Source organism: Perognathus longimembris, chromosome 4 (assembly GCF_023159225.1).
Source record: "Perognathus longimembris pacificus isolate PPM17 chromosome 4, ASM2315922v1, whole genome shotgun sequence".
NCBI classification, from domain to species: domain Eukaryota; kingdom Metazoa; phylum Chordata; class Mammalia; order Rodentia; family Heteromyidae; genus Perognathus; species Perognathus longimembris.
This window is the reverse complement of record NC_063164.1, coordinates 30791946-30815994: the sequence shown is the minus strand read 5'-3', so window position 1 is coordinate 30815994 and position 24049 is coordinate 30791946. Positions and strand designations below refer to the sequence as shown.

Below are 24049 nucleotides of genomic sequence, written 5' to 3'. Positions count from 1 at the left end.
CTTAACAGATGTTAGCTTACAGATCTCAAGAGACCTGTACCTCAAGAGCATCAGTGAGACATGAGAGATGTTCATAATCTCAATCTTTCAGTGTGGCTAAAGTTGGGAAATTTCAAAAACTATGAACATTGAAACTGCTAATAAACATACTCCTGTTCAACAAATGTTCCTATTTGGGAAGGGAGAGGCCTTGTCTTCCTACTGTATTCTTGGGGCCAGAGAACTGACCACAAATTGACATGTTCCATGCTAAGGTTCTCATTGAGGAGGTAGCTTAAGAGCAGACTGAAGACCATTGAAAGAGCCAGCTCAGAGCTGTGGGGAAAAGTGTTCCTAAGGAGACAAGAGAAAAGGCAAAAGTGGGTTCAGTATATTGCAGGGAGCCAAGGAGGCTACACACCTCCAGTTTGTATGGCTGGAGCCTACAAGCAATGTGGAGAAAGCAGCAATAGAGGACAATGAAGGATCAGATCACAAAGGGCCATTCTGGTTACTGTTGGTATGACTTAGAAAGAAATGATCAAGTCTCAGACCACACGTGTAGCAAAGTTGGTGGTAAAATGGTGTTGGACAATGAGTGTGTGTGTGTGTGTGTGTGTGTGTGTGTGTGTATAAAGCCAAGTCTTGCTTGCCAAATTGAATGAAAGTATTAAGGAAAGAATAAAGAGTACATTGAGTGCTTTAGCCTGAGTAACTGGAAAGTTGGAATTGTCAATAGTGGAGTAGAGGGCTGGGGATATGGCCTAGTGGCAAGAGTGCCTGCCTCGGATACACGAGGCCCTAGGTTCGATTCCCCAGCACCACATATACAGAAAACGGCCAGAAGCGGCGCTGTGGCTCAAGTGGCAGAGTGCTAGCCTTGAGCGGGAAGAAGCCAGGGACAGTGCTCAGGCCCTGAGTCCAAGGCCCAGGACTGGCCAAAAAAAAAAAAAAAAAAAAAAAATAGTGGAGTAGAGTGGTGGTGTTGAGGAGGGAGTTAGGACTTACTAGCTAGGGGACTAGACAGGTCTCAGTGGCTGCTAGATCTTAGGGTGTTGTCAACAGAAGTGCAGTGTCACAACACTGGGATACTGGTAAGAAAGGAGAGTGAATTTGGGAAAAGGAAGTTAAAGGAAGGAACCCTGAATCACTTTAAGCATTAAAGGGCTGGAAATTATAGTAGAAATGAGCAGGAGTTAAAGAAAAGGGTGTGGTGTTTAAGTGTCTCATTTCAAAGACTTCAGAAGGCTGCTAAAAGGCCTTGTTTTGCTTCTAATTAAGTAAGAAGATTATACTGTAGTTCCTAATGGAAGGAAGGAAGAAGACGGGAGAAAGGAAGAAAGGAAAGGAGGGAGGGAGAGAAAAGTACTGTAATAAAAGAGAAAGAAGAGAGACAACGAATTATAAATGAGTTTTATCTTAATTTAAATCTTTACATCCTCAATATTGGCCAAAGTTTGACATATTGTTATGGACCATTTGAAAAAATTTTAAATTAGATGTTCTTATTACTTGAAACTTCATCAAAATTATTATTATTATTTTGGTGCTGGTCCTGGGGCTTGAACTCAGGGCCTGTGCATTGTTCCTTGAGCATTTTTGTTTAAGGCTAGTGCTCTACCACTTGAGCCATAGCTCCACTTCCAGCTTTTTGGTGGTTTAGTGGAGATAAAAGTCTCACACTTTCCTGCTGGCGTGCTTTGAATGGTGAACCTTATCTCTCAGTCTCCTGAATAGCTAGGATCATAAGTCTGAGACACCTGCACCTGGCTCATCTGAATTATTTTTAAGCCACCTGTAACATTTGGTTTTATCTTCCTTTCTTTTCCTTTCAGGAAGGAGATTAAAAAAGGAAAGAAGGAATTATTCCAGGTATTTCCACAGGTTATTTGACTTGGTAACAAAAACTTAATTAGCCCGATTTTAGAGATGAGGAAACTAGAAGTCTGAAAACTAACTTGATTGAGTTCCATATTTGTAAGGAGGGCAAACTAGAAAGCATTTTCCCAAAATCAATTGGTGAAAAATTAAAGTTTTAAATATTTCTTTATCTTTTCTTTAAAAGTAGGTTCCTAGAAATGCTCAGTAAAAGTTGTTATTGAGTCTCCCAGGACTGCCTGAGTCTGGGTAGTTGAAAAGGGATTATCCTTGTTAATGGTTAGTGAATAAATTATATTTATCTCTTGAATTAATCATTGCTCTGCACTTATTATAGTGCTAATGGAATACTTCTGTAATTATTTGTCCATATGGGACAGTTTCTCCATTTTTCCTCTTGAAATGTCACTAAAGAAACGACTTCTAGATTCATGTGGGACAGTTGTACTATCAGTGCATGGTAGATTTTAAAAGTAGGATTCCCCTCCACCAAATAAATCTCCAGCAAATCTCCCATCCTCCAAATAAATCTGCCACAGTTGGTCCATATTACAAAAGTGTTTAGTCAAACGGTCAGCTCATATAGGCTCTCTAGGACATTCTAGGACACAAAATAAGAAATAAAATAAAACTAGGAAGGAAATGGAAGCTTTAAAACTCAGGCCACAAGTGAGGCAACAGTGGCTCACATCTGTAACCCTTGCTACTCAGAAGGCTGAAAGCTGAGGATCAAGGTTTGAAGCCAGCCTGGACAGAAAAAGTCCTTGAGACTCTTGCCTCAAACCACCAAAAAAGCTGGATGTGAAGCTGTGGTTCAAGTGGCAGAGTTCGAGCCTTGAGCAACAACAACAACAAAAGCTCAGCACCCAGGTCCTGAGTTCAAGTTCCAATCTGAGCATAAAATTTTTTTAACTCAATTGAGGCTACTTTCTGATGCTTAAAACATGTGTTGAACAGATTCATGTGATCATGTCATTCATACTGTTACACCACAAGTTTTACTATGATTGCCATAACTATACAGTGATGTAAATGCTGCTTCATTTCATAAATTAATTAAAATAACTGATCAATATTTGGCAGATTCTTATAAAAACACTCTAATATTTCACAAGTATTACAGTTTTCAGAACATCTTCACATTCTTGAATTTTCCGTGTGATAGTGTTCTAACAATCCTCTTGGATGATGAATAGGGTATATAGAAACACATAGGAAAAAGGGGAACTATAAGTCTGAAAGGTGAGAGTAAATCTCTGACAGCTTCATGAAGCCAGTTACTTTATTAGGTAGAAGTAAACAAAGATTTACTTGCTTTGAGTCACTTCTATCTTGTCTTTTTCCTATCATACGCAAACTAGTCATATCTGAGTCACCTTTCATAACCACTGTAGATCATAAATACTATTTCCTTCTTAAAATTTGCAACTCATACTACCTGTTTGTATCACCCATTAAACAGATCAAACCTCTTTCTGAAGACAAGTAGTGTCTGACTATGTCACTTTTCCTGGATTTCTATTGCACTTTTCCAACAAGCTATATGCATCTCAAGGAAAGAACACTAATACTTTCTTTTTTTCCCCCTTTATCACTATGATTCCTAACCATTTGTCTGGCACAGAGCACATCTTCACTAAATGTTCATTTCCTAAATATAGCATGATTACCTTTTAGAAAGTATGTGGACTTTTTTTTGCCTATATTTAGAGTTCTCTGGGAAGGTGAAATAATAGGCTAAATAAAAACATGTTTCCAGAGGATGGAGGATTTATAAAAGGAAAAAATAGAGAAGGCAAAATTTGCCCAACGTAGTGATGGCCCTGAACTTCTGAATTGCCACAAAATTGATTTTTAGTCCAGTAGAAATTTCTTCCTCTGTTTTTCTTGAAAATAAAAATCATCAACACAATGACTGTCTTGTAGCTAGAACCCAGTTTGTTGGGGAGTAAGGCCTTCACAGGCTGCTCTTCAAGACTGTGGAAGCCAGTGGTTTCAAAGTTAAAGCATCTCACAAATGTTTCCCTCCCTAGACTCCATATCAAATATAGCAGTTACATTTGCATACACTACTTGTTTCCCTTTCTGGGGCCCTCCTTCCTTTTGGAAACCTTGAGCTGTCTGCCTTTCTGTAGAGACCTAATTTCTTCACTTAAGTATAAAGCATCCCAATGGCCTATGGGTTATGAACCACTGGGGAGAAAGGGCTAGTGAAACTGAAGAGAGGAAAGAAAAACTCATCTGCACACCAACCAAGTACAGAGATGAGAAAAAAAATTAAAAGCAGGAAAGACATTTACAGTATCAAAAGAAAACAAAATCACTTTTTAATTGACTTTCTCTTTGCCAGTTCTGAAGTTAAGCACTTGCTCTTTCCTTATTGGGTTGAGTCTTTTTGAGTAATTTTTTCCACTGTAAGCACTTTCTAAAAAACCATTTTCGCACATTTCTCAGATACATCAATCCTTCCGGCATCCCTCTATGCACACATTATGGTACCCCAGCTCTAAATAGAAAAGACTTTTATTATGTCCATTAACCATGGACATGTGTGCTCCAAAAGTTTCCTGACACGCAGTCATTTGTGGTTTTTTAATTATAAACAGAAAATATTCACTAGAAAAATAAAGAAGCAGGCCCATAAATATATCTTTATACACTTGAGTTTTGTTTGTATGTGACCAACAATTGGATAACTGGCTCTCTTGATTGCTAGCTTCAGGATGTGAGTGTGCATGTGTTTATATACACACAGGGACACACATGCATTCACATGTGCGATTAAATCCACACATTGCACAGAATACGAACATCTGTAATTGTGAACACTGCTGTCTTGTTTCTGAAATAAAGGCACAGAGTTTCCTTAGGTCTCACTCTACGTGAGGAAAGATACTTGACAAACAAAGTCAGATTTATTGAATGCGTTTTATTTTAACAACCAAAAAATTCTAACAGCCTAACAATGCACATAAGTTAAAAATTAATTATCACTTAGTGATAACAAAGATAGTTGATTTACATGGAAAAAAAGAACATTTACAATATGTTAATCCTTATTCACATTGTTGATACTGCAATAAAACACAATTTGTTTTTTTTTTTCATTTCACAAAAAAAAGGCGGGAAATTGTGCTTTGTCAAGAGGCACTACAAGAGAAAGTTTCTTCTTCCAAATAGATATTATATGACAGATGTTGAATAAATAGACATATATGCATTGTAATTCGCAAAGATCTGGCAAGACCACAGGCTAAAATGCCCACAGATTCACTTAGAACCACTGCAGACTTGGCAGTGAAATTAAAAAATAAAAGGCAAGACTTAGCATTGAAAAATACCTAATAAATTTTTGGTTGAAGTGTAAAAGATACCAAATGCGGATGCCATCCATCAATGAACCACCTTGTGAGAGCTTGGCAAAAATGGTGTCTAGATGTATACAGAGTGACCTTCAGCAACAGTGTCAGAAGACAATTTGGAAAGAGTAACTCGGAGATCAGGAAGCAGCAACCATGGACTTTCTGTTTAAAGCTGCAGCATTCTTCAGAAAAAGGAAGGATGGGCCCAGGGCTGAAGTGCCAACAGCCATCCTTCTGCAAAGATACATGATGCTCATGTCAATGTCAAGATAATTATTTTAAACATCATTATTTGAAAAAGTACAGGAAAATGTCCCTTTAAAAACTCCAGAGGTTACTGAGCAGCTAGAATTAGCTTGTATTGCAACATGTCTTCTCCCTGTATAGTGTAAATTCTCAGTCCATATCTACACATAGAGGTTTTGTTTTTAACTCCTACCTTTTATATCTTTCAAATATATAAATAGTATTAACAGTTATATTACAATGTTTGTGTAGTAAACAGAAAATAACTTTCAAAGTGATATTGCATGAGGTCTTTGACAAGGTTGCATGAGAACACAACTTGAAAAATTAACAAAAAAGTAATCCAACCATATGGGACTGCCGAGGGGCCATTTTATTTCCAAGCCTAGAGGAGGTTCTTGAGGCTATTCCAAAAGGGGAGGTCTCCTCTTGCAATTACTGTAAGTAGAAGTGGAAAGTAATGCTACTGGTATTTCTGATCGGAAGCTGATGGCGATCTGGAGAGCTATAGGAGACTTCAGCTTTAAAGCTCCTTCCACTAAACAGCCAGTTGGCATTAGTTCTGCTGCACGTAAGGGAATTGCTATGTGGAGAACTAGGACACTATTTCCTTTTATGACGAGTAGGTGATTCTACTGGAATCGCTTCACTTAACGCTATTGCCTGAAGCTGCACCATGACTCAAAAACAAGTTCTGGTTAGGGCTATGGATCAGGGAAAGGGACGGAAGCCAATAAGATCAGGGACTGGAAATGTTTGGCTAAGGTGGATGGAATGTGTATTATGAAAAAGAGGAAGTTGAAAGTGAAGTAGAAATAAGAAACGTTTGGGGAGAGAGAAGGACGAGACTTATTTGAGAGGGAGGCCCTTTAACTGGGCAGCAGTTTCTTTTCTAACTTAACATTACATTGAACTATTTTCTATTAAAAACAAAAGAACAAAAACAGCAACAACAAACAATTTTTAAATGAGCAGGCTTAATAAGTGTGAAGATCTGAAGCCACAGGCAGGTAAATAAATTTCACAACAAAACGTGGCTCATAGTATGAATCCCATATGTCCAGCATCAAAATGTCATTGATGGAGACTGCACTAATGGATAAGGTTTTCCGCATTGAATTTCAGCCTTATTTGGAATTCCACAGAAATGCATCTGTTGAGGACAGTCCTGAAAAATTGAGTAACGGAACATATCAAGTCATTTTAAGTGTGCACTGTACCATTAAGAGTAATTTTACTTGTACCATTTTACCACACCCTTTTTTTCACTTTATTTTCTTCTTCCTTCCTGTCTTTTTCTTTTTCTTTTCTCTCTCTCTCTCTCTTTTGGCAGTGTTGATTTATTTTGTTAAATACATACCTCAAAAATTACCCCTTAAGCTGCCAGATAGGAAGCCATAGAATTAAAAAAAATTTTTCAGGGACAAACACAAAAATAAATAGGAATTCAAAAATAGTCACCCCACGCTGAGAGCAGGCCTCAGTTTATCAAAAAGCCAAAGCAACTCACTGTGAAGTGGTGTTTTAATACATAAACAAGTCTTTTCTTTAAGAACTCATTTCACAGTCTATTCTTTCGGATTGCAAAGTTCTCTGTCCCATGCAACTTTAATATATATATGTAAATATAGAGATATATACATATACATATACACACACACACACTTGTAGCTTCCTTCATTTATTTCGTTGGTCTTTCTATCCTGGAATTTTCTTGCTGTCTCTTCCATAAGTGCAAGGATAATGAAGGCAGAGTCTCCTGTGGTTATAATTACTATGGTCCAGTCGATTGTAAAAGTGTAACACTTAGTGTCTTTGCCAAGGTGATGTCTGATTCAGAAATACTGAACTGATGATTCAGTCTGTGGGTGTATCCTGTGCAACAAAGGAATGGCATAAAGATAAGAAAAAAATAAAATAGACACTAAAAAAAATAAAGCCAAAAATTTTGTTTAAAGAAAGAAATGGAAACAGAAAATCCTGGGACCACTGTATTGCTTGGCCTGGTGGCAGTTCACATTATCTCTGGTCAGCTTCGGCAGGCGGGGCCTTGCTTTTCTCGGCGCTCTCCTCCTCGGCCTCCACTTTGTACATCTCCTCCAAGCCTTCCTCGCAGTCGTTCTCCTCGGGCTCCGTCAGCAGCTCCTCGTCCTTGTACTCCGCCACGTCCACGGCGGAGCCCAGGTGCTCCTTCAGCTTCCCGTGGTGTTTCACGTGGTACCGCTGGTTCTGGAAGAACTTGATGATGGTGTGTTTGGGGAGATCCAGCTGCGCCGAGAGCGTGTGGATGGCCTCCTGGTCGGGGTAGAGGCCCACATCGTGGATAAAGCTTTGCAGGATCCCCAGGGCTTCTAAGGAGATCTTGGTGCGGGAACGGGGCTTTTTGGCACAACTGTCTTCGGTGGGAGGAGGCGGGGGAGGCGCCTCTTCTCTGGGAGGGGTGCTCTCCTTGGTGGGCTGCGACTGCTGTCTTTGGAGGACCTGATAATTAAAAGAAGAAGAAAGTAAACACTCGACCCAGAATTTCACCTTTCCAATGTCATCAGTCTCAGATACATGGCATCTGTCTAGCATCGCACTTAGCCAGCGTCAGTTCTGAAGTTGGGCCTCCAGAAAGCTTACAGTTCTTCAAAACAAGAGGTCTTGAAGGCCAGCGTTTCGGTTTTCTAACCTCAAGGTGTTAAATCATTTGTCGCTCAAGGTCATCTGAATTCAAGAGACCTGGTTTCAGATCTTCCATCCGTTGAAGCACACCATGAACTGCCACCCCTCAGAAGGCCAATGACAAAGAGGCAGGACACAGAGTGAAACTGTGGGCCCTGTGACCAGACACTGTGGTTCAAGTCCAGACTGCTCTATAATCCATTCAGCATCCCTGAGCCTCAACTTCATCATGCTGAAAGCAGGATAAAGAGCTGACCACCTAGCAATGTTGATAGGATTAAGTGAGGTGTATGTAAAAAGCAGTGCTCTTAAGCTAGGGATTGACAAACTTGTTCAAGTAAAAGGCCAGACAGTCCCTATCTTAGGCTTTCGCAGGACCATCTAGTCTCTATTCTGCTGCTCATCTGCTGAGGAGCTCAGCTGTACTCTATTAAAACCAGGGGTCACAGTCTGCCTACCCTGGCTCAGAGAAAGCTTTCTGTGAATGGTCACTACTGTCATCTGCCTCACAATTACTTTCTAAGTATAACAGAGAAATAGTTGGAACTTAAGCCAGAAAGCAAATGCTTTGTAAAACTAGGAATAACTAACATTTGCTTTTAGGTCTAAATTAATTCCTTAAATGATTGATAATGCTTCTTAAAAACATTAAAACTTTCATAATGATTTAAAAATGTGTTTCTTAAGTTATAAACTTTAAGGAAAACATTTTACTCGTAGATGGACATTTTAAATATTATTATAAACTAATCCTCTGGTTTGAACACATTTCCTAATTTCTACTTTTTATCTTTGATGTCATGGGTATCTAGTTGTAATTGAAATGATTTCCCTTTTATCCTTACTCATTAAAAAAATACATATAAGATACTAGGTAAACAAGCCTTCTTCATCCTTACTTCTTTACCATTTTATTCAATTTATCCCTGCATGAAATAGTTTATCATTATCATATTAATTTATTAACTTCTATCTGGTTGAAGAAACAACTGACTGGGAGAGACTAGAGAAGAACTGGGCCCTTGCTCCCAGCATGGGCCCATCTGAACGTGGAGAAGGAGCAGGACAGACAGGCCCAGCCAGAGCCACTTCACAAGGATTAAAAGGTGATGATCATTCTAACTGAAATGGATGGGGCCATGGCCGAAGACAATGACCACATTTCTTATGCTTAGATCAACATCTAACTTCCTGAATCCTCCAAGCCCTTCTAGAAAATGAGTTTTGATGGGTGCTGGTAGCTCACTTAAGTAATCCTAACTACTCAGGAGGTTGAGTTCTAATAATCAAAGATCAAAGCTAGCCCAAACAGACAAATCTGAGAGACTCTTCTCTCCAATTAACCATCATAAAGATGTAAGTGGAGCTGTGGTCCAAGTGCTAGAATGCTAGACTTGAGCAAAAAAGTGAAGGAATCCCGACAGCAAGGGCTCACTCACACCTGTAATCCTGGCTATTCAGGATGCTGGGAGATCTGAGGATCACAGTTCAAAGCCAGCCTGGGCAAGAAAGTCCATGAGACTTTTATCTCCAATTAACCACCAGAAAAGCTGGGACTGGAGCTGTGGCTCAAGTGGTAGAGTGCTACTCTTGAGCAAGAAAGCTCAAGGATAGCTCCCAGGCACCAAGTACAAGCCTCTGACTGCCCCCCCCCCAAGAAAGTCTTGATGGATTTCACATGCACATACACATACACACACACAGTTTACTTTTCTTTTCTTTGGTTTTGTTTTTTGCCAGTCCTGGGGCTTGAACTCAGGGCCTGAGAACTGTCCCTGGCTTCTTTTTGCTCAAGGCTAGCCCTCTGCCACTTGAGCCACAGCACCACTTCCAGCTTTTTCTATATAGGTGGTGCTGAGGAATCAAACCCAGGGCTTCATGTATACGAGGCAAGCACTTTACCAGTAGGCCATATTTCCAACACCCAGAGTTTACTTTTCAAAGCATACATTTCACCTTTCACTGGCATCTCATGGTGTGTATAATCTTTTTGTCATATTTGAGTCATAAAAATTAAATATTTCCAGAGTTCAAGAGGAATTCGTTGAAGCAATGCAGAAACAAAATAACAACAAACCAAAAAACACATCCAGCAAAGAATCATTCAATGTGCTATGCCATGTGCTATGCCTACCACCGACAGGTTCTGCTTATTTAAACCCTCTCCCTTTTCTCTCTGAAGTTTTCTTTTTTCTTTAAGTTTCTTTTAAAAAATACTTTTTAAAGGTGATGTACAGAGAAGTTACAGTTACCTAACTCAAGTAATGAGTACATTTCTCTTTGGACAATGTCACTTCTTCCCCTCTTCCCTCGCTCTCTTCTTCTCCTTTGTTTTTTTTTTTAAGCTAAGAAACAAACATTATCATTAAAGCAAGTAGTTAAGGGAAAATATATATTCTATCCATCTCAATCTATAAAGCACTATGATGAAAATGTGAGAATGTCAGCCTGTTGTAGAAAATTGAACAAATATTAAGGAAGTTGAAATAAGGTAACAAGAGAAAAGGCTTACATTTGTTCAAATCATCACCATGGGATAATCAAAAGCAAATGAGAATGTCCATCTTAAACTGATGGCTGGTGGCAGAAAAAAAAAAATCCAAAACACAAGGCTATAAAACAATGGCACTATAGTCCAAATAATGTAGCCCAATTAAAATCAACGTTCTTAGCATTTTCTTTACCACTTTCCACTAAGAGTAAACTCATGTGGTCTGTGGTGGTAAGCTGGCATCAGCAGAAAGTGAGAGCTCCGTTACTTCCACATTCTAATTATCCCCGCCAGGGAAAGTGGAGCCGCGTGGTGGGCTTGCACTGCTCATGTCGGCTTTGATGGCAGGAAAATATGCGCTCAGAGACCATAATGTGGGCAGTGTGAGCACTGTAATAAATGAGCCTCTGTGTCAACAGGTGGGCATTTTAGATTTGGAGAGAGAGAAAGGTTGAAAGCAGGTACAGAATACATATTGGAAAAAACATATACTCAGGCACAAGTACTCCTTATTAGAGCAATTGTGTTAATTAGAAAACAAAAGAGAATTAAAATGCCCCATTTTCTAAATTATGCTTGCCTTCTGTAGTAAAAGTCAGCATAACGGTTCCATTTAATTGAATAATTAGATTGGTTCTTTAGGGGTTTTCCATTGTGCATTGGTTAGATTTGAAGAGATTTTCCAAAACTATACTTTGAAGTCACTAGAATCTTTCTGCATGACAGCATTTGTTCTTCTCTGTAGGCCCACCCATATGACAAGGCTACCTCTGCTTATTTCTTAGGATGGAGTAAGATATGTGAGCAGGGCATCCAAATGTGGAACAGAGAAAGAACTAGTAATAGCTACTGCTCACTGACTGTTTAGTGTGTGATAGGAAGTTCCATACGCCTTCTGTAAAGGAACTAAAATCTACAATTCCTCATGAAAGTGTCATCTAGATCGTGAACAAACTGGAAACACATTTTCTCAACAGAGAATCCTAGATTGGACATCACAGGCTTGGGGACATGGACTCCCAGGCTCACCCAATCTACCTTCTACACTAAAAAGATGTTTCTCAAGAGAAATAATAGATAAATTCTCCACAAAATGAAATCATTTCTGTCCAGACAATATACAATAGTGACATGGGTAGCAGGCCAACATGTACATGAAGAAGACTATGTGATCATTCTAGCATCTTCTCTCAGATAAAGAAAGATCAAATAAGAAAGACAACTGAGCACTTCTTCTTCTTCTTCTTTTTTTTTTTTTTTCCAGTCTTGGGCCTTCAACTCATGGCCTGAGCACTGTCCCTGGCTTCTTTTTGCTCAAGGCTAGCACTCTGCCACTTGAGCCACAGCACCACTTCTGGCTGTTTTCTACATATGTGGTGATGGGGAATCGAACCCAGCTTTATGTATATGAGGCAAGCATTCTTGCCACTAGGCCATATTCCCAATCCTAAATGAGCACGTCTTAAAGAGAAACTGTTTTGCAAGTTAAAGAGCTGAGTTTTTTTCTCTCACATTGTATTTTCCTTGACCATGTCCCCTTTCAACCCCAATATATATGCACAGCATATATATGTACACACACTCACTCTCTCACACATACACGCACATACATTTTAAGTGGAGATGAAAATATTCACTCCATCAAAACATTCTAATTACTCCAAAGCATTATTATCTCTAGATATTGCTAGTGGGGGGAAAAAGCCACATAATTTGCTCTTAGTTCCATGTATTGCTTTTTGAGTAGAGAAAGTACTCTGAACAAAAGTAGGGTAATGTCTAATCCTTATAAGATGGTCTTTCCTAGAGAGGAAACTCAATCCACTCTAAAATCTTCCAAACTAAAGGGCAGGATCAAATAATCCTCTCTTTTTTCTATCTTGACTAAATAATGTCAACTTCCTCAGCCTGTTTTATATAGAATAGGTTTCTGTATTCCCACTTAGATCAATTTTAGCTTTTTTTCCTCTCTTAATTTTTCAGAGCTTGTTTTCTAGTCCTTGTGAGGTAACTAGAGTGAGTTGAGTTTGGTCTTTGTCCCTAGCAAATGCTCTGCAGGAGATAACACTGGTTACCAGTCGGAAGACAAGTCAGCAGTCCCATTGCTGGGTTTGTTTGACAGTTTACCTAAATATTTTCAGCTAATCAGGTTGTTTTTTTCATCATAAAATTTTGAATTACTTCAAACACAATAGAAAATGCCTTCTTTCCTAACTAGTTCCCTATGCACACAGGCTAGATAGAGTATTCTGGGATTTTCTTGAAATTTAATTGAGCACCTTCCCAAATACTTGTATAAAACCATCCATGTCCATAGACTTTCCAGTGTCATCCTTTATCTCTTTTTCAAAACAAGTCTAGTGGAGAAAGGGGGAAACATCCGATTAGTAGCATCTACTAGTGTCAGACATGAACCGAAGTGAATGCTAGAGCTTTTGAAAGTCATCTTTATGGTAGGTTCAGTCATAAGTGCCCCAACCTGGAAACAACACAGTGTTTTCTGGTAGGAGAATGGATGGGTCATGGTGCACGGATACAAAGGGTGCTGGGGGAAATGAACTATTGTCTTTGCAATAATGTGGATAACTCTCACAGACATACTGTTGAGTGAAAGAAGCCAGATGCAAGAGACTGAAAACCATATGAATCCACTTATGGAAAAGTCAATAAAAAGAAAAACCTTACAAAAAATACAAGAGAATAAGAGGAAAAAAAGGAAAATAGCCACAACAAATGTCAGCATAGTGGTAACTGTGGAGATTCATTGAGTGAAAGGGGATAGGAAGCAGCTTTTGGAAAGTTAAAAATATTCTAGGGAGCGACCTGGTTATTGTTTGAAAGGATATATGCATGTCTGACAGATGATGGAGCTTTACAATTAATATCAAAGTATTTTTATTTACATTTGTTTTTTATATTTATATTTAATTTACATTTATATGTAAACTATAACGTATCTTGAAAAAAGTTTTCTTAATGATCCTAGAAGCTACACATTTTATTATGTACCTATAATCACAAAATTTGGGAGGTAGAGGCAGGAGTATTATGAATTCAAGGAGAGTATGGTCTATGTAGTAAGACACTGTATGATAAAAAAAAAAAAAGATAATCAACCAGTAGTTGATTACCATCTATTCTGAAGGTACAATACCCATGTTTCTATGAATTCCACAAATAGCAAAACGCATTGCTTTGTAAAGGCAGATTGTTGTTCCTTTTTACAATTATTTTTTGTGAACACAGAAGCCCATTAATTCATCCTAGTTTTATTTTGATTTGGATTTTTCTCTATCACAGTTGAACTTAAACCTAGTCAAAAATTCATTTCTGATACTTTTGTAGAGTATGGAAAACTTATTTTAAAAAACCTCTTTCTTTTTCATAGCATCTGCTGATTTTTTTCAGTATGACAATTAAGGGTTGTAGTAGAAAAGTATCTAAGTACATTTAGTCACAGTATTAATAGCAGTAGTCACATGTGCTATGTTTGTATAATGATTACTATGACCAAACACTAGCCTGAATTCTGTAGGTATATTTTATATTATTATACCTCACAGGACTCCTACAAATAGATAACAGGTATCTCTGTTTTTGATGAGAAAACTAGAGTTCCTGATTAGGACAAAACACAGAACTTGCAAGTTTCAGAAAGGATTTTGAATGCAGATCTGGTTTTAAAGCCCATTTCTTTTCATATTATATTCTCCTGCATACCAAGAGCTAGACTACAGAGAAAAATTGAACAGTGTTTGCAGAGCAGAGGAAACAGACCATAAATAAACATACCAGGTAGTAAGGAATACAATCAGCAATAACAGGAGGGAAGAAGCAATGTATAGGGGTTTACGTCAGATGACTCAGGGATAGCCTCTGGAGGAGGCAACCAGGCCTAAACAATAGGGCCATGCCCTGCAAGAGAACACCAGGGACACAGTAAGCAGGAGCAGTAAGGCTGGGAAGCAAGAACACATAGAGTATCCATGAAAAACATTAGGGAAGTCATTGTGTTGAAGCTGTGCTGCCCTATAACAGTAGCCACCGTTTACCTGGGGCTGGTAATTAAAACTGCCAAGAGAAGCACTCAGTTTCTCCATCACTCAGTTCAGCAGCCACATTTCAAGTGCTCACCTATGCCATTTGTGCAGTGCCACACTGGACAGCACAGAGGCAGGGCTTTTCTATCAGGGCAGAGTACAGTTGGCCATCTTTGTGCTGCAGAGCAAGGACAGTTGTGGCAAAGCCAATACCATAGCATGGAGGGTCTTGGCCATCTACTGCCCTCACAGGGAACCATGATCATAAAATCCAGCCCAGCCAAAAATAGCATGGAAGTTGGAAACTGCTACTATTATTAGACAGAAGTGGAAACACTCATAGAGCCATATAAAAGGGAGGAAATTTTCAGCTTGCAATAAATTACTAGATTTTAATCCAAATATCACAAACAGAAACAGTATAATAAAACAACCTAAAGTATACTCTGGCACTTCTATTCTCAATGAAATGGTTAATTTAGCAGAATAAGGAAAGTATATCCATTTATCAAACATTTGGGGAATACCTACAATAATTGAGTCCATTAACAAAGCTTTTTCTTCTTCTTTCCCAGAACTGGAAAACAAACCTCAGGGCCTAGCAGAGTAGGCAAGCACTCTTATCACTGGACCCCACCCTCTAGTCCTATAAGGCTTTTTAATAAGAAGTGCAATGACTAATAAGTAGTGATTGATAGGTAAATTATGAGTTGTGTATAAACAAATGGAAAGTTAAAATTTTAGAAGCTCCTTTTTATTCATATGCTACAATCTCTCTGGGGGAAAACTGACACAAGCATACATAAATGGACATGAAAATAGCTATGCATAAAGAGAAGTTGCACATATATTCAAAATAAAACCCAAAGCTCCTTGACCAGTCACAAGGCACAAGCATAATAAGGACACATGTTGTTTCTCTGCCTTCCAAACCAAAAACTTTGAAAACAAAAGGACCTCGTGGTACCGTGACAAAAGCTGACTAAGAAAGATAAAGCAGCTCTTCTTAAAGCTCTCAGCAGTCCAAATAGATTTCGAAGGCCTCAATGAAAACCAGCTGGGAGCCATGTGTAAAATATAATGGCTCTTGCCTGCAGGGAAGGAAGTAAGATCTTGAATGATTAAGTTTAGGAAAGTATATAATTCACTGTATCATTATGGGGTGAACTGGATTATGTATAATAAGCCAAGACTTTGTGGTCTTTTTTATATAGAGAAAATGAGAAATTATTAAGGAGGTGACTGTACAGAGTGGTGGATCCAGTGTGCTAACAGGTTAAAGCAGTTTCTCAGGTGGCTGCAAGCACCTCTCAGTGACAGGGGTCATCCCAGAAGTGAGTTCAGGCACTGAAGCCTGGGGCGCCGCAGCAGCAGAACACAGAACAAGATCAAGATGACGTATGTCCGCATTTATTTTACATCAGTATCAGACTCTCTTTGATTTGTTTAGTTTCACTTCATCTATGACAACAAAATAGAGACTAGTTGATAAAAAATTAATTCTTTCACTACAGGTTCCAAGAAAAACAGATTTAATAAGAATGAGAATCAATTGTTGAAAGTCCCTGTGTACAACTCAAGGAGAACTTACTAAACAGATGAATAAATACATGCTGTTATTTTAAATTTTTACTATATGTGAGATGTCATGTCATTGAAGTTTCAACAACTTAGCTCTACTTGTGAAATCTTCTCTCTTTTTTTTTCTTCAAAATTTGCATTATAGACTTCTAATTCTGACTATAAAATTGAAAAGGGCAAACCAGGTGTTAATGATGAATAGTTCATAAAAATATGAGTGTAACTATTATATACCTATCTCACCTATTGTACTGTGAGACACATGCTGAAATGCTGTGTGCCTGGAACACAGTGAGAGCTCAGTACATTTCTTATTTATAACACTGAATTCCCTCTAAAATATAATGGCTCTTGCCTCCCTCTCCTTTTAGAGCACCTGACTGTTATTTTTCTTTCTATTATTCCTGTTCAGTATACCTGTGTTTAGTAAATAAAGAAGCTGTCACCAACTGTAGGAATTTACTTCTAGTATATGTTTAAGAGTAGGGATAAATGTATTCTTCTTTTTCCCTTTCTGTATTTAAAAAAATTCTAGGGCATTACATAATCTATTAAGATGATACTGTGCAGAAGTTGTAAACAGAAGTTTGGGGGTTATAAAATTCTGGTGTTGAATCAGTTCCTACTTCCAAAGCCAACCGTTCAGTGGCCTTGAACCTGAGAACCAACTTACTCTCTTTAAGACAGTGTTTATTAATCTGTAAAATCTTCCTTGAAGCGTTAAGAGGGTTGAGTGCAATAATGTATACTAAGTACTTAGTACAGTTCTTATCACTCAAAAGTTCCAACAAAGTAGTAGCTATCATTTAAAAACTGTAAGGCAGATTTAAGAATAATATAATGAATGCTTCATGTACTTTTCTGAAGGTGCTTATTGTGAAAATCAGTAACAAATTCAGATTTTGTACTCTTTCCTCCCATAGATTTACAGATCTACAAATGAGTATGGCTGCCAATGACATTTCTTATTTCTATCCTATATGATATATATGTTTGCTCTTAAGATGGAATGTGAAATTAAAGCTCAAGGTGATAGTCTTCTTTAAGATGACATCTTCTACACAAACAGGCCCACAAGAAGACATTCATTGTCAGTGATTCTTAAAATGTGGCTCATTGATTGAGCTTGGGGTAATCACTCTATGTCATCAAGAGGCCTGTGACTTCAAAACTACTTTCATAGCAAGACTAAGACGTCACTCACATCCGCGACCATGTTGAAAGGCACAATGATGATGCAAAGGCACTGTGGGAAACCTGTTGGCTCGTGGCCACCAAAGCAGAGGCACCGAGCCGCTCCATCCTTTCCTGATGCAAAATCACAGTAATAGTAACACTGCTTTCACCCAAGAAAATCTTTGATGAAGCAAACAGTAAAGCTGAGGCCAATACATCTCAAGTATGTCTCTTTTTAATATTCTGTATAAAGTTGGCTTTGGTATAATGGAATAAAATGGTTGTTTTGAAAAAGCACTTTCACCACACTCATTACCCAGCAGAATACCTTGAATTGCAGGCTGAGCAGCCACCTCTATCATGGAATATATCATGTTTACTTGAAAGAAACACTAAGACAAAGTGGTTATTCAAATTTGGGTATTTGGCCAACATTTCTTAAAAAAATGGAAGTGAGGCTGGGTGCCAGTGGCTCACACCTGTAATCCCAGATACTCAGGAGGCAGAGATCTGAGGACTGTGGTTCAAAGCCAGCCCAGGAAGGAACGTCCATGAGGCTCTTATCTCCAATTAAGTACTAGAAAACTAGAAGTTGTGCTGTGGCTCAAAGTGGTAGCGTACTAGCCTTGAGCTGAAGAGCTCAGGGACTGCACAGGCCCAGAGTTCAAGCCCCACGACCAACAAAAAGAAAATTTTTTAAAAAAAGGAAGTGAGCCTGTCACTTTAAAAAATAAATATACCTTTTTAAGTATTTATTGCCAATGATAAAATTTGAACTTCTATTCATAAGTTAGAATTTTGGAAAACTTATAGCTGCCACCATAAGCTTAACAACTTCCTAATACATAAAAAATTTTTCTGATGATATTGGTGATTTAATGAATGTCTTTGATTTTTCTTTTCAAATATATTATCCAATGAGATGTCAACATATGTTAAGATCTGTACAAATGAGTGAATCAATATTTTTCAAGTGACTAATGCACAATGCTATAAAGTTATGAACTGGCAGGATACTATTCAAAGTTCAAAGAAAAACAATGAATATGGTTAACAAAGTATGACTACATGAAATGTTCACAGACAATACGCAGATGAATTCTACTTAAGAACTAACCTTTAAGTCTCTGTCATTTACAAAGTGTTGCTCTAATACCAGAGAAGAATTTCCCAACTGTGGAAAGCCAATTAAATATCCTTACTTTTCTAATTATATGTCTGTCTGAGGCATGATTTTCTTCATCAACTTCAACTAAAACCACATACTATATTAAATGCAGAAGCAATTGTTAGAATACAGTTGCCATTTATTAAGCTAGACATTAACATGTTTACAAAAATATATGAAATATTGTTATACTTCAATTTTTTCTTAATTTTATTTTTTTGCCAGTCCTGGGGCTTGGACTCAGGGCCTGAGCACTGTCCCTTGCTTCTTTTTGCTCAAGGCTAGCACAATAACCACTTGAACCACAAGGCCATTTCCAGCTTTTTCTTTTTATGTGGTGCTGAGGAATCGAACCTAGGGCTTCATATATGCTAGGCAAGCACTCTACCACTAGGCCACATTCCCAGCCCAATTTTTTGTTTTTAAAAGTTATTTTCCATAAATGACATAATCTACATATATGTATATTATATGTAATTATTATTAAATTAGCATACTTCTCTCAGTTTCTAAGAATTAATTTCTAGCATGGCAATATTGATATGTATGACACATTTTGGGAGTCTCAATTTTAAAAGTGAAAAGGGATCTCAGGACCAAGAGGCTTGACATTTTTTGTACTATGTAAATCACACATGATGAATAGCACTGCTTCCCCATCATGATAAACAAGGACTTTCTATAAAATTTAACATAGATCCAGCATTTAAAATCATCTTCACTTGAGCCAAATCAACTAGAAAGATCATAGAGTCTGGATCTGGGGAAATGACATATACATTATGATTTGCCTCCTGACTTTATCACTCAGAGACATTTTCACAGACAAAATATATTTTCTTAGACATAACACAGCACTATTTTTAACTTCAAGTCATGTTACTTTAGTTGGCTCTTCTGGTTGTAATTTCACATCCTCATATTATAAGACTTATTAAAAACTATGGTTTGGTTTTGATGCTTTTGGGAGATTATACAGTATCCTAAGGTCAAAACTCAGAAAATCTGTTATTAACAACGACAACAAAAATAATAAAAGTATCCATGAAGTGATGACAAATTGCCCACTACAGGTGTTAGATTACATTTTGACTCCAGGCAGGTTTAATATAGGTTGGTTTCCTTTTAGAATTGCTCTAGCACATACAGCTATAGGAAAGGGATTTTTTTTAAAGGAAGAAGAAGAAGAAGAAGAAAAAAAAAAGAATTGTGCTCAATAAAAGACCATGTCAAAAGAAATCAATACAAACAAGCAAAGTGATAGAAGTCTAACATGGAAATACATGTTCAATTTCCTTCAGCCTTAGTCTGAGATTCCTTTAATATTGCAACCAAGACACTACTAGAAGACTGAGTATGTTTTTAATGCAGCTTAATAATTGTTTCTCAAAAATACACAATTTGGCCAAAGATAAAATCATAACAACATTATGACACAATAATCCGTCAAAATTAACTTGGGTGTTAGAGGAATCATAGATCTTAAAACAGCCTTTGGCTTATATCATTTTCTCCTCAGTAATAAATTGAGAACAACTACACCAACAACTTCTATAGTTTAGGGTGGGAAAAAAAAAGTGCTGTAGTCATTCATCTGATTACTGGGAATGTCTAGATTCTGTAAATACTAAAAAAGTAGTTGGGGAAGTACTTCAATAAAATGAAATGAGCTTGATAAATAGTTAAAAATAGTAAGGTCAACATGTGTGCCTATATATCAATCACTTAAGACTCCCACAGAAATTCCAAGTATAGGAAATGAAGTTTTTTCTAGTTATATGCTAAGACAGACAAAATACTAGGTACATATTGAACATAATGGAAGCTTTATCTTTCCCTTGTCAGCATCATGTAATCTAGATTTATTTAGGGATGATCCATAACAAAAGCTAGTCTATACACAGGACCAACAGAGTCCATGAGAGAATTTAGGAAGAGCAGACTCTTTAGGATGGTCCACCCCATCAACATGGCCTGACCATTCCCCAGCCCACTCAGCTCAGTCTGACACAAGCCTTTATTTTTCTACTATTTCCTATACTCTACTACCCTCACCATGTCTTCCCCTACGCTGAACCTACACATTCATAGAGAAGGCCTGTGTTTTAAAGACCAAAGTCAAGTGTGTACAAAGCTTTATATGTTTCAATGAGTAAAGAGAAACATAGAAATGACTAGACCAACGCATCAAAATGAATATGACTAGATTCTGGGAGCCTGCTTAACTAAGGATATGCTTTGTGATATTGCTATAACTGGGGGGAAGGATGGCTTTTCCAACATCTGAAGTTATAAAACAAAACCAGGTCTTGGAAAGAGTTAAAGATAACAAAGTAACCAGGGTAAATAAGTGAGGCAGTCAGAAAATTAAAATGACTTGGGATGCCAAGAATTTAAATCAGCATTAAAAGAACATGGAAATTCATAGTACCCCATCAATAGTCAGTGATTTACAATCATAGACACGCAATGCTCAGGGTAAAAACCCATAAGTAGGCCAGTACAGTGGCTCAGGTGTTTTATCCCAGGTACTTAGAAGATGGAGATTGGAAGGATTATGGTTCAAGGACAGTGTAAGCATAAAGTTAGTGAGATTTCCATCTCAAATAAGATAGACATGGTGGCCTGCACCTGTAGTCCCAGATATATAGAAGGCACAGGTAGAAAGGTGACAGAGGAAGCCCTGGACAAAAATATAAAAACCATCTGAAAAAAACATAGCAAAGAGAGTTGGGGTTGTAGCTCAAGTGGTGCAGGACATGTCTAGAAAATGCTAGGCTCTATGTTCAAATCTCATACTTTCAAAAAGGATTCTTAAGCAAGTTAATCTAGTTGGTTTAATGATTACCAAAGACAACAATTTCTTAAGTACCAGTGATAAAAAGATATGTGAGCTTCAAAACTAATTTTGAATTAAAAAAAAAAGGCAATGGCATTAGTGAACATCGCAATGATGTTGTCTTCTAACTTCTTAAGTGATGGGGTATGAATGTGAAGCGAAGCTGTTTGGATTCAATTCTTCCTTTGGGGGATGGAGGGGAAGGCAGGTCAGCTGTGTCTGAGTCTATTTACAATCCCAGGATAGGCCACATTTTCTCTATAATTTTTACAGTTGGGGCATTCAGAAGTCAGAACAATCTGACAGTTATGGTTAGTGAAAATATTAGATGCTCACCAATAAAATACCTCCTCAGCATACTTTTTTGCTTTCTGGATGAAACCACTTAATAACAGGACTTGAGAAAACTGCACTGTGTGAATGAAACACATAAAAGTACAAATACTCCTTTTTATAGAAAGCGAATCTTAAGCAGTGCATTATAATCAACTCCTCGGGTAAAAGACTAATACCTAACATCACTACACCACTGACATATTATGGCTTATTATAGCCTAAAGTCCAAGCTGGGTAAACAAAGTCAAATGATCAAAGCAGGCTTTTCTCCTCAGACTGAGTGGCAGTGGTCTGAGCTGTAGGGAGTGGCAAAGATTCATTGTGGCTTATTACTTGAAAGGTGTCAACTGCAGGGCTCCAGTGACTCAGGCCTGTAATTCTAGTTACTCAAGAGGCTGAGATTTGAGGAGCAAGGTTCAAAGCTAGCAAGGACAGGAAAGTCCATGAGATTCTTATCTTCAATTAACTAGTAAAAACCAGAAGTAGAGCTATAGCTCAAGTAGTAGAGCACTGGCCTTGAGTAAAAACACCCTGAGTTCAAGCTCCAGGACCGGCACATACAAACAAACAGAAAAAGCGTCAAATGAGAGCCCATCAAACACAGCCTCAGTTTTCAACTTCAATTAATTTCCTCAGAGACTGGACTCCTTGTATTGTTTTCTTTCAAAGGAAAAAGAAAATGGAAAAATTAAATGATGTGACTAAAAACTTCCCCAAGGTTAATAGGCTCTTACTCTAGAGGCTTTTCTTAAACATTTTAAACTACTTGTCATTCATTATGGGGAGACTGTTTGTACACCTTTCATATTGATGGTCTTAGTAACCAAAATAAGGCACAGGGAAATTTTTTGCTTCTGAATGCTGTGGCAGAGACAGCTCCTGAGAACAGGCAAGCCAGTGGGTCCAGGCAATTTTACTTAGACCACAGCTTCCCAGGGGGGAAGAGGGGAGGCAAAGATGGCCACGGGAGTAAAGATCTTAGTTCTTAATTCCTTGGGGCAAAGAAAAAGGATTGGAAGTTCCCTTCCACACAGGAAAGATCCTACTCTCTGAGCAGGAGACGACCATTCCATTCCCATGAGGCTAGTTATTCAGTATCCTTATCTACTCAGATTCACAAAGGAAGTCCATTTTTCTCCCCATGCCACATTGTCTGACTTTTGGGAGTCTATTTGTTTACCCTGTGCAGGTTGTCCTCAGACACTGGAACTGTCAAGTCATTATACTTTCAAATGTGAATTTGCCTAGGGGTGGATTTAATTTACTAGCTGAGAACTCAGTATAAAACAAACATACATACCCATGACATTATCGGGATATTAATCATTAACAATCTCCTTTGGTGTTATATAAGATCAACACTATAGCATGGCCCGACAAGTGGAAGAGTTCTAGTTCTCACTGAGTGCTTCTCCTCATCTTTAAAAAAAATATATCTTTAAGTAGTTGTACAAAGGAATTGCCATTCAGCAAAGTAACTTCACGTCTATCTGATCTCATTTGCTGCTGACTATTCTTTGTACATAGTTCTTGGATAAACACCCCTTCCGATTTCCATGCAAAATCCCATTACTGTAATTTAGAACTTTACAATCCCCTGCCTGAATTACAGCTTCCTCCCAACCAACACAGCATCTTGCCAAAGGCTTTAAGTGGCCTTAACACTGGTGGTAAAGGTCTCTGGATTATCCAAGATGACTCTGCCACCTGACTGCAGCTTGTGCCTCTGCCCCAGTCCTTGCAGGCTATGTGCCAACAACACTTTGACCCTTCCTGCGGCTGAGCCTTTGATCTTCTGTCCTCTTCCTGGGAAGCTCCTATAAGGAATACTGAGCTCCTCAACTTCCCAGTTCTCCAACTGACTGTGTTCAAGGGTGTGTACTCCTTTTTGTGGTTTGCTCTGTACTTAATGATGTCCAGAATGTTTCTGAGGAGCTAACATTCATCAGTAAATAAATGAAATTCTTCAAATTCAGAACAAATCTAATAGCTCTAAGAACAAAAAGTGGAATCTACAAAAGGACACTTACTTTAAAGCATACTTATTGCTGAAAACATGCATATATATATATATATATACTGTATATAGGCTAATAATACCTATGGACTAATAATAAGTAAGAGACTCTTGTCACTTTCTAGTTCTCATAAATAAAAATTACTTGCACTCAAAGGACCTTCATTCAAGGTGTTGATCTCTGGATACAACTGGTATAGTCATCCATTTGCTTCTTTCTATCCCTCCCTTGATCAGTAGGAATATTCTGGCACTACTGCCTTTTCCTGAGT

The 24049-nt window shown here is 38.0% G+C and overlaps 1 protein-coding gene across 4 annotated transcripts in view; it reads right to left on the bottom strand.

Annotated features, from left to right (window-relative positions):
• Positions 1-4766: 4766 nt before the first annotated feature.
• Positions 4767-24049, bottom strand: part of Satb2 (SATB homeobox 2) — a 190346-nt gene continuing 171063 nt past the window's right edge. For all 4 annotated transcript variants that reach the window (XM_048345024.1, XM_048345026.1, XM_048345022.1 and 1 more), the window contains one exon: positions 4767-7946. In XM_048345024.1, coding sequence (XP_048200981.1) covers positions 7485-7946 — 462 coding nt within the window. In that variant the 3' untranslated portion in view covers positions 4767-7484. The remainder of the gene's footprint in view (positions 7947-24049) is intronic.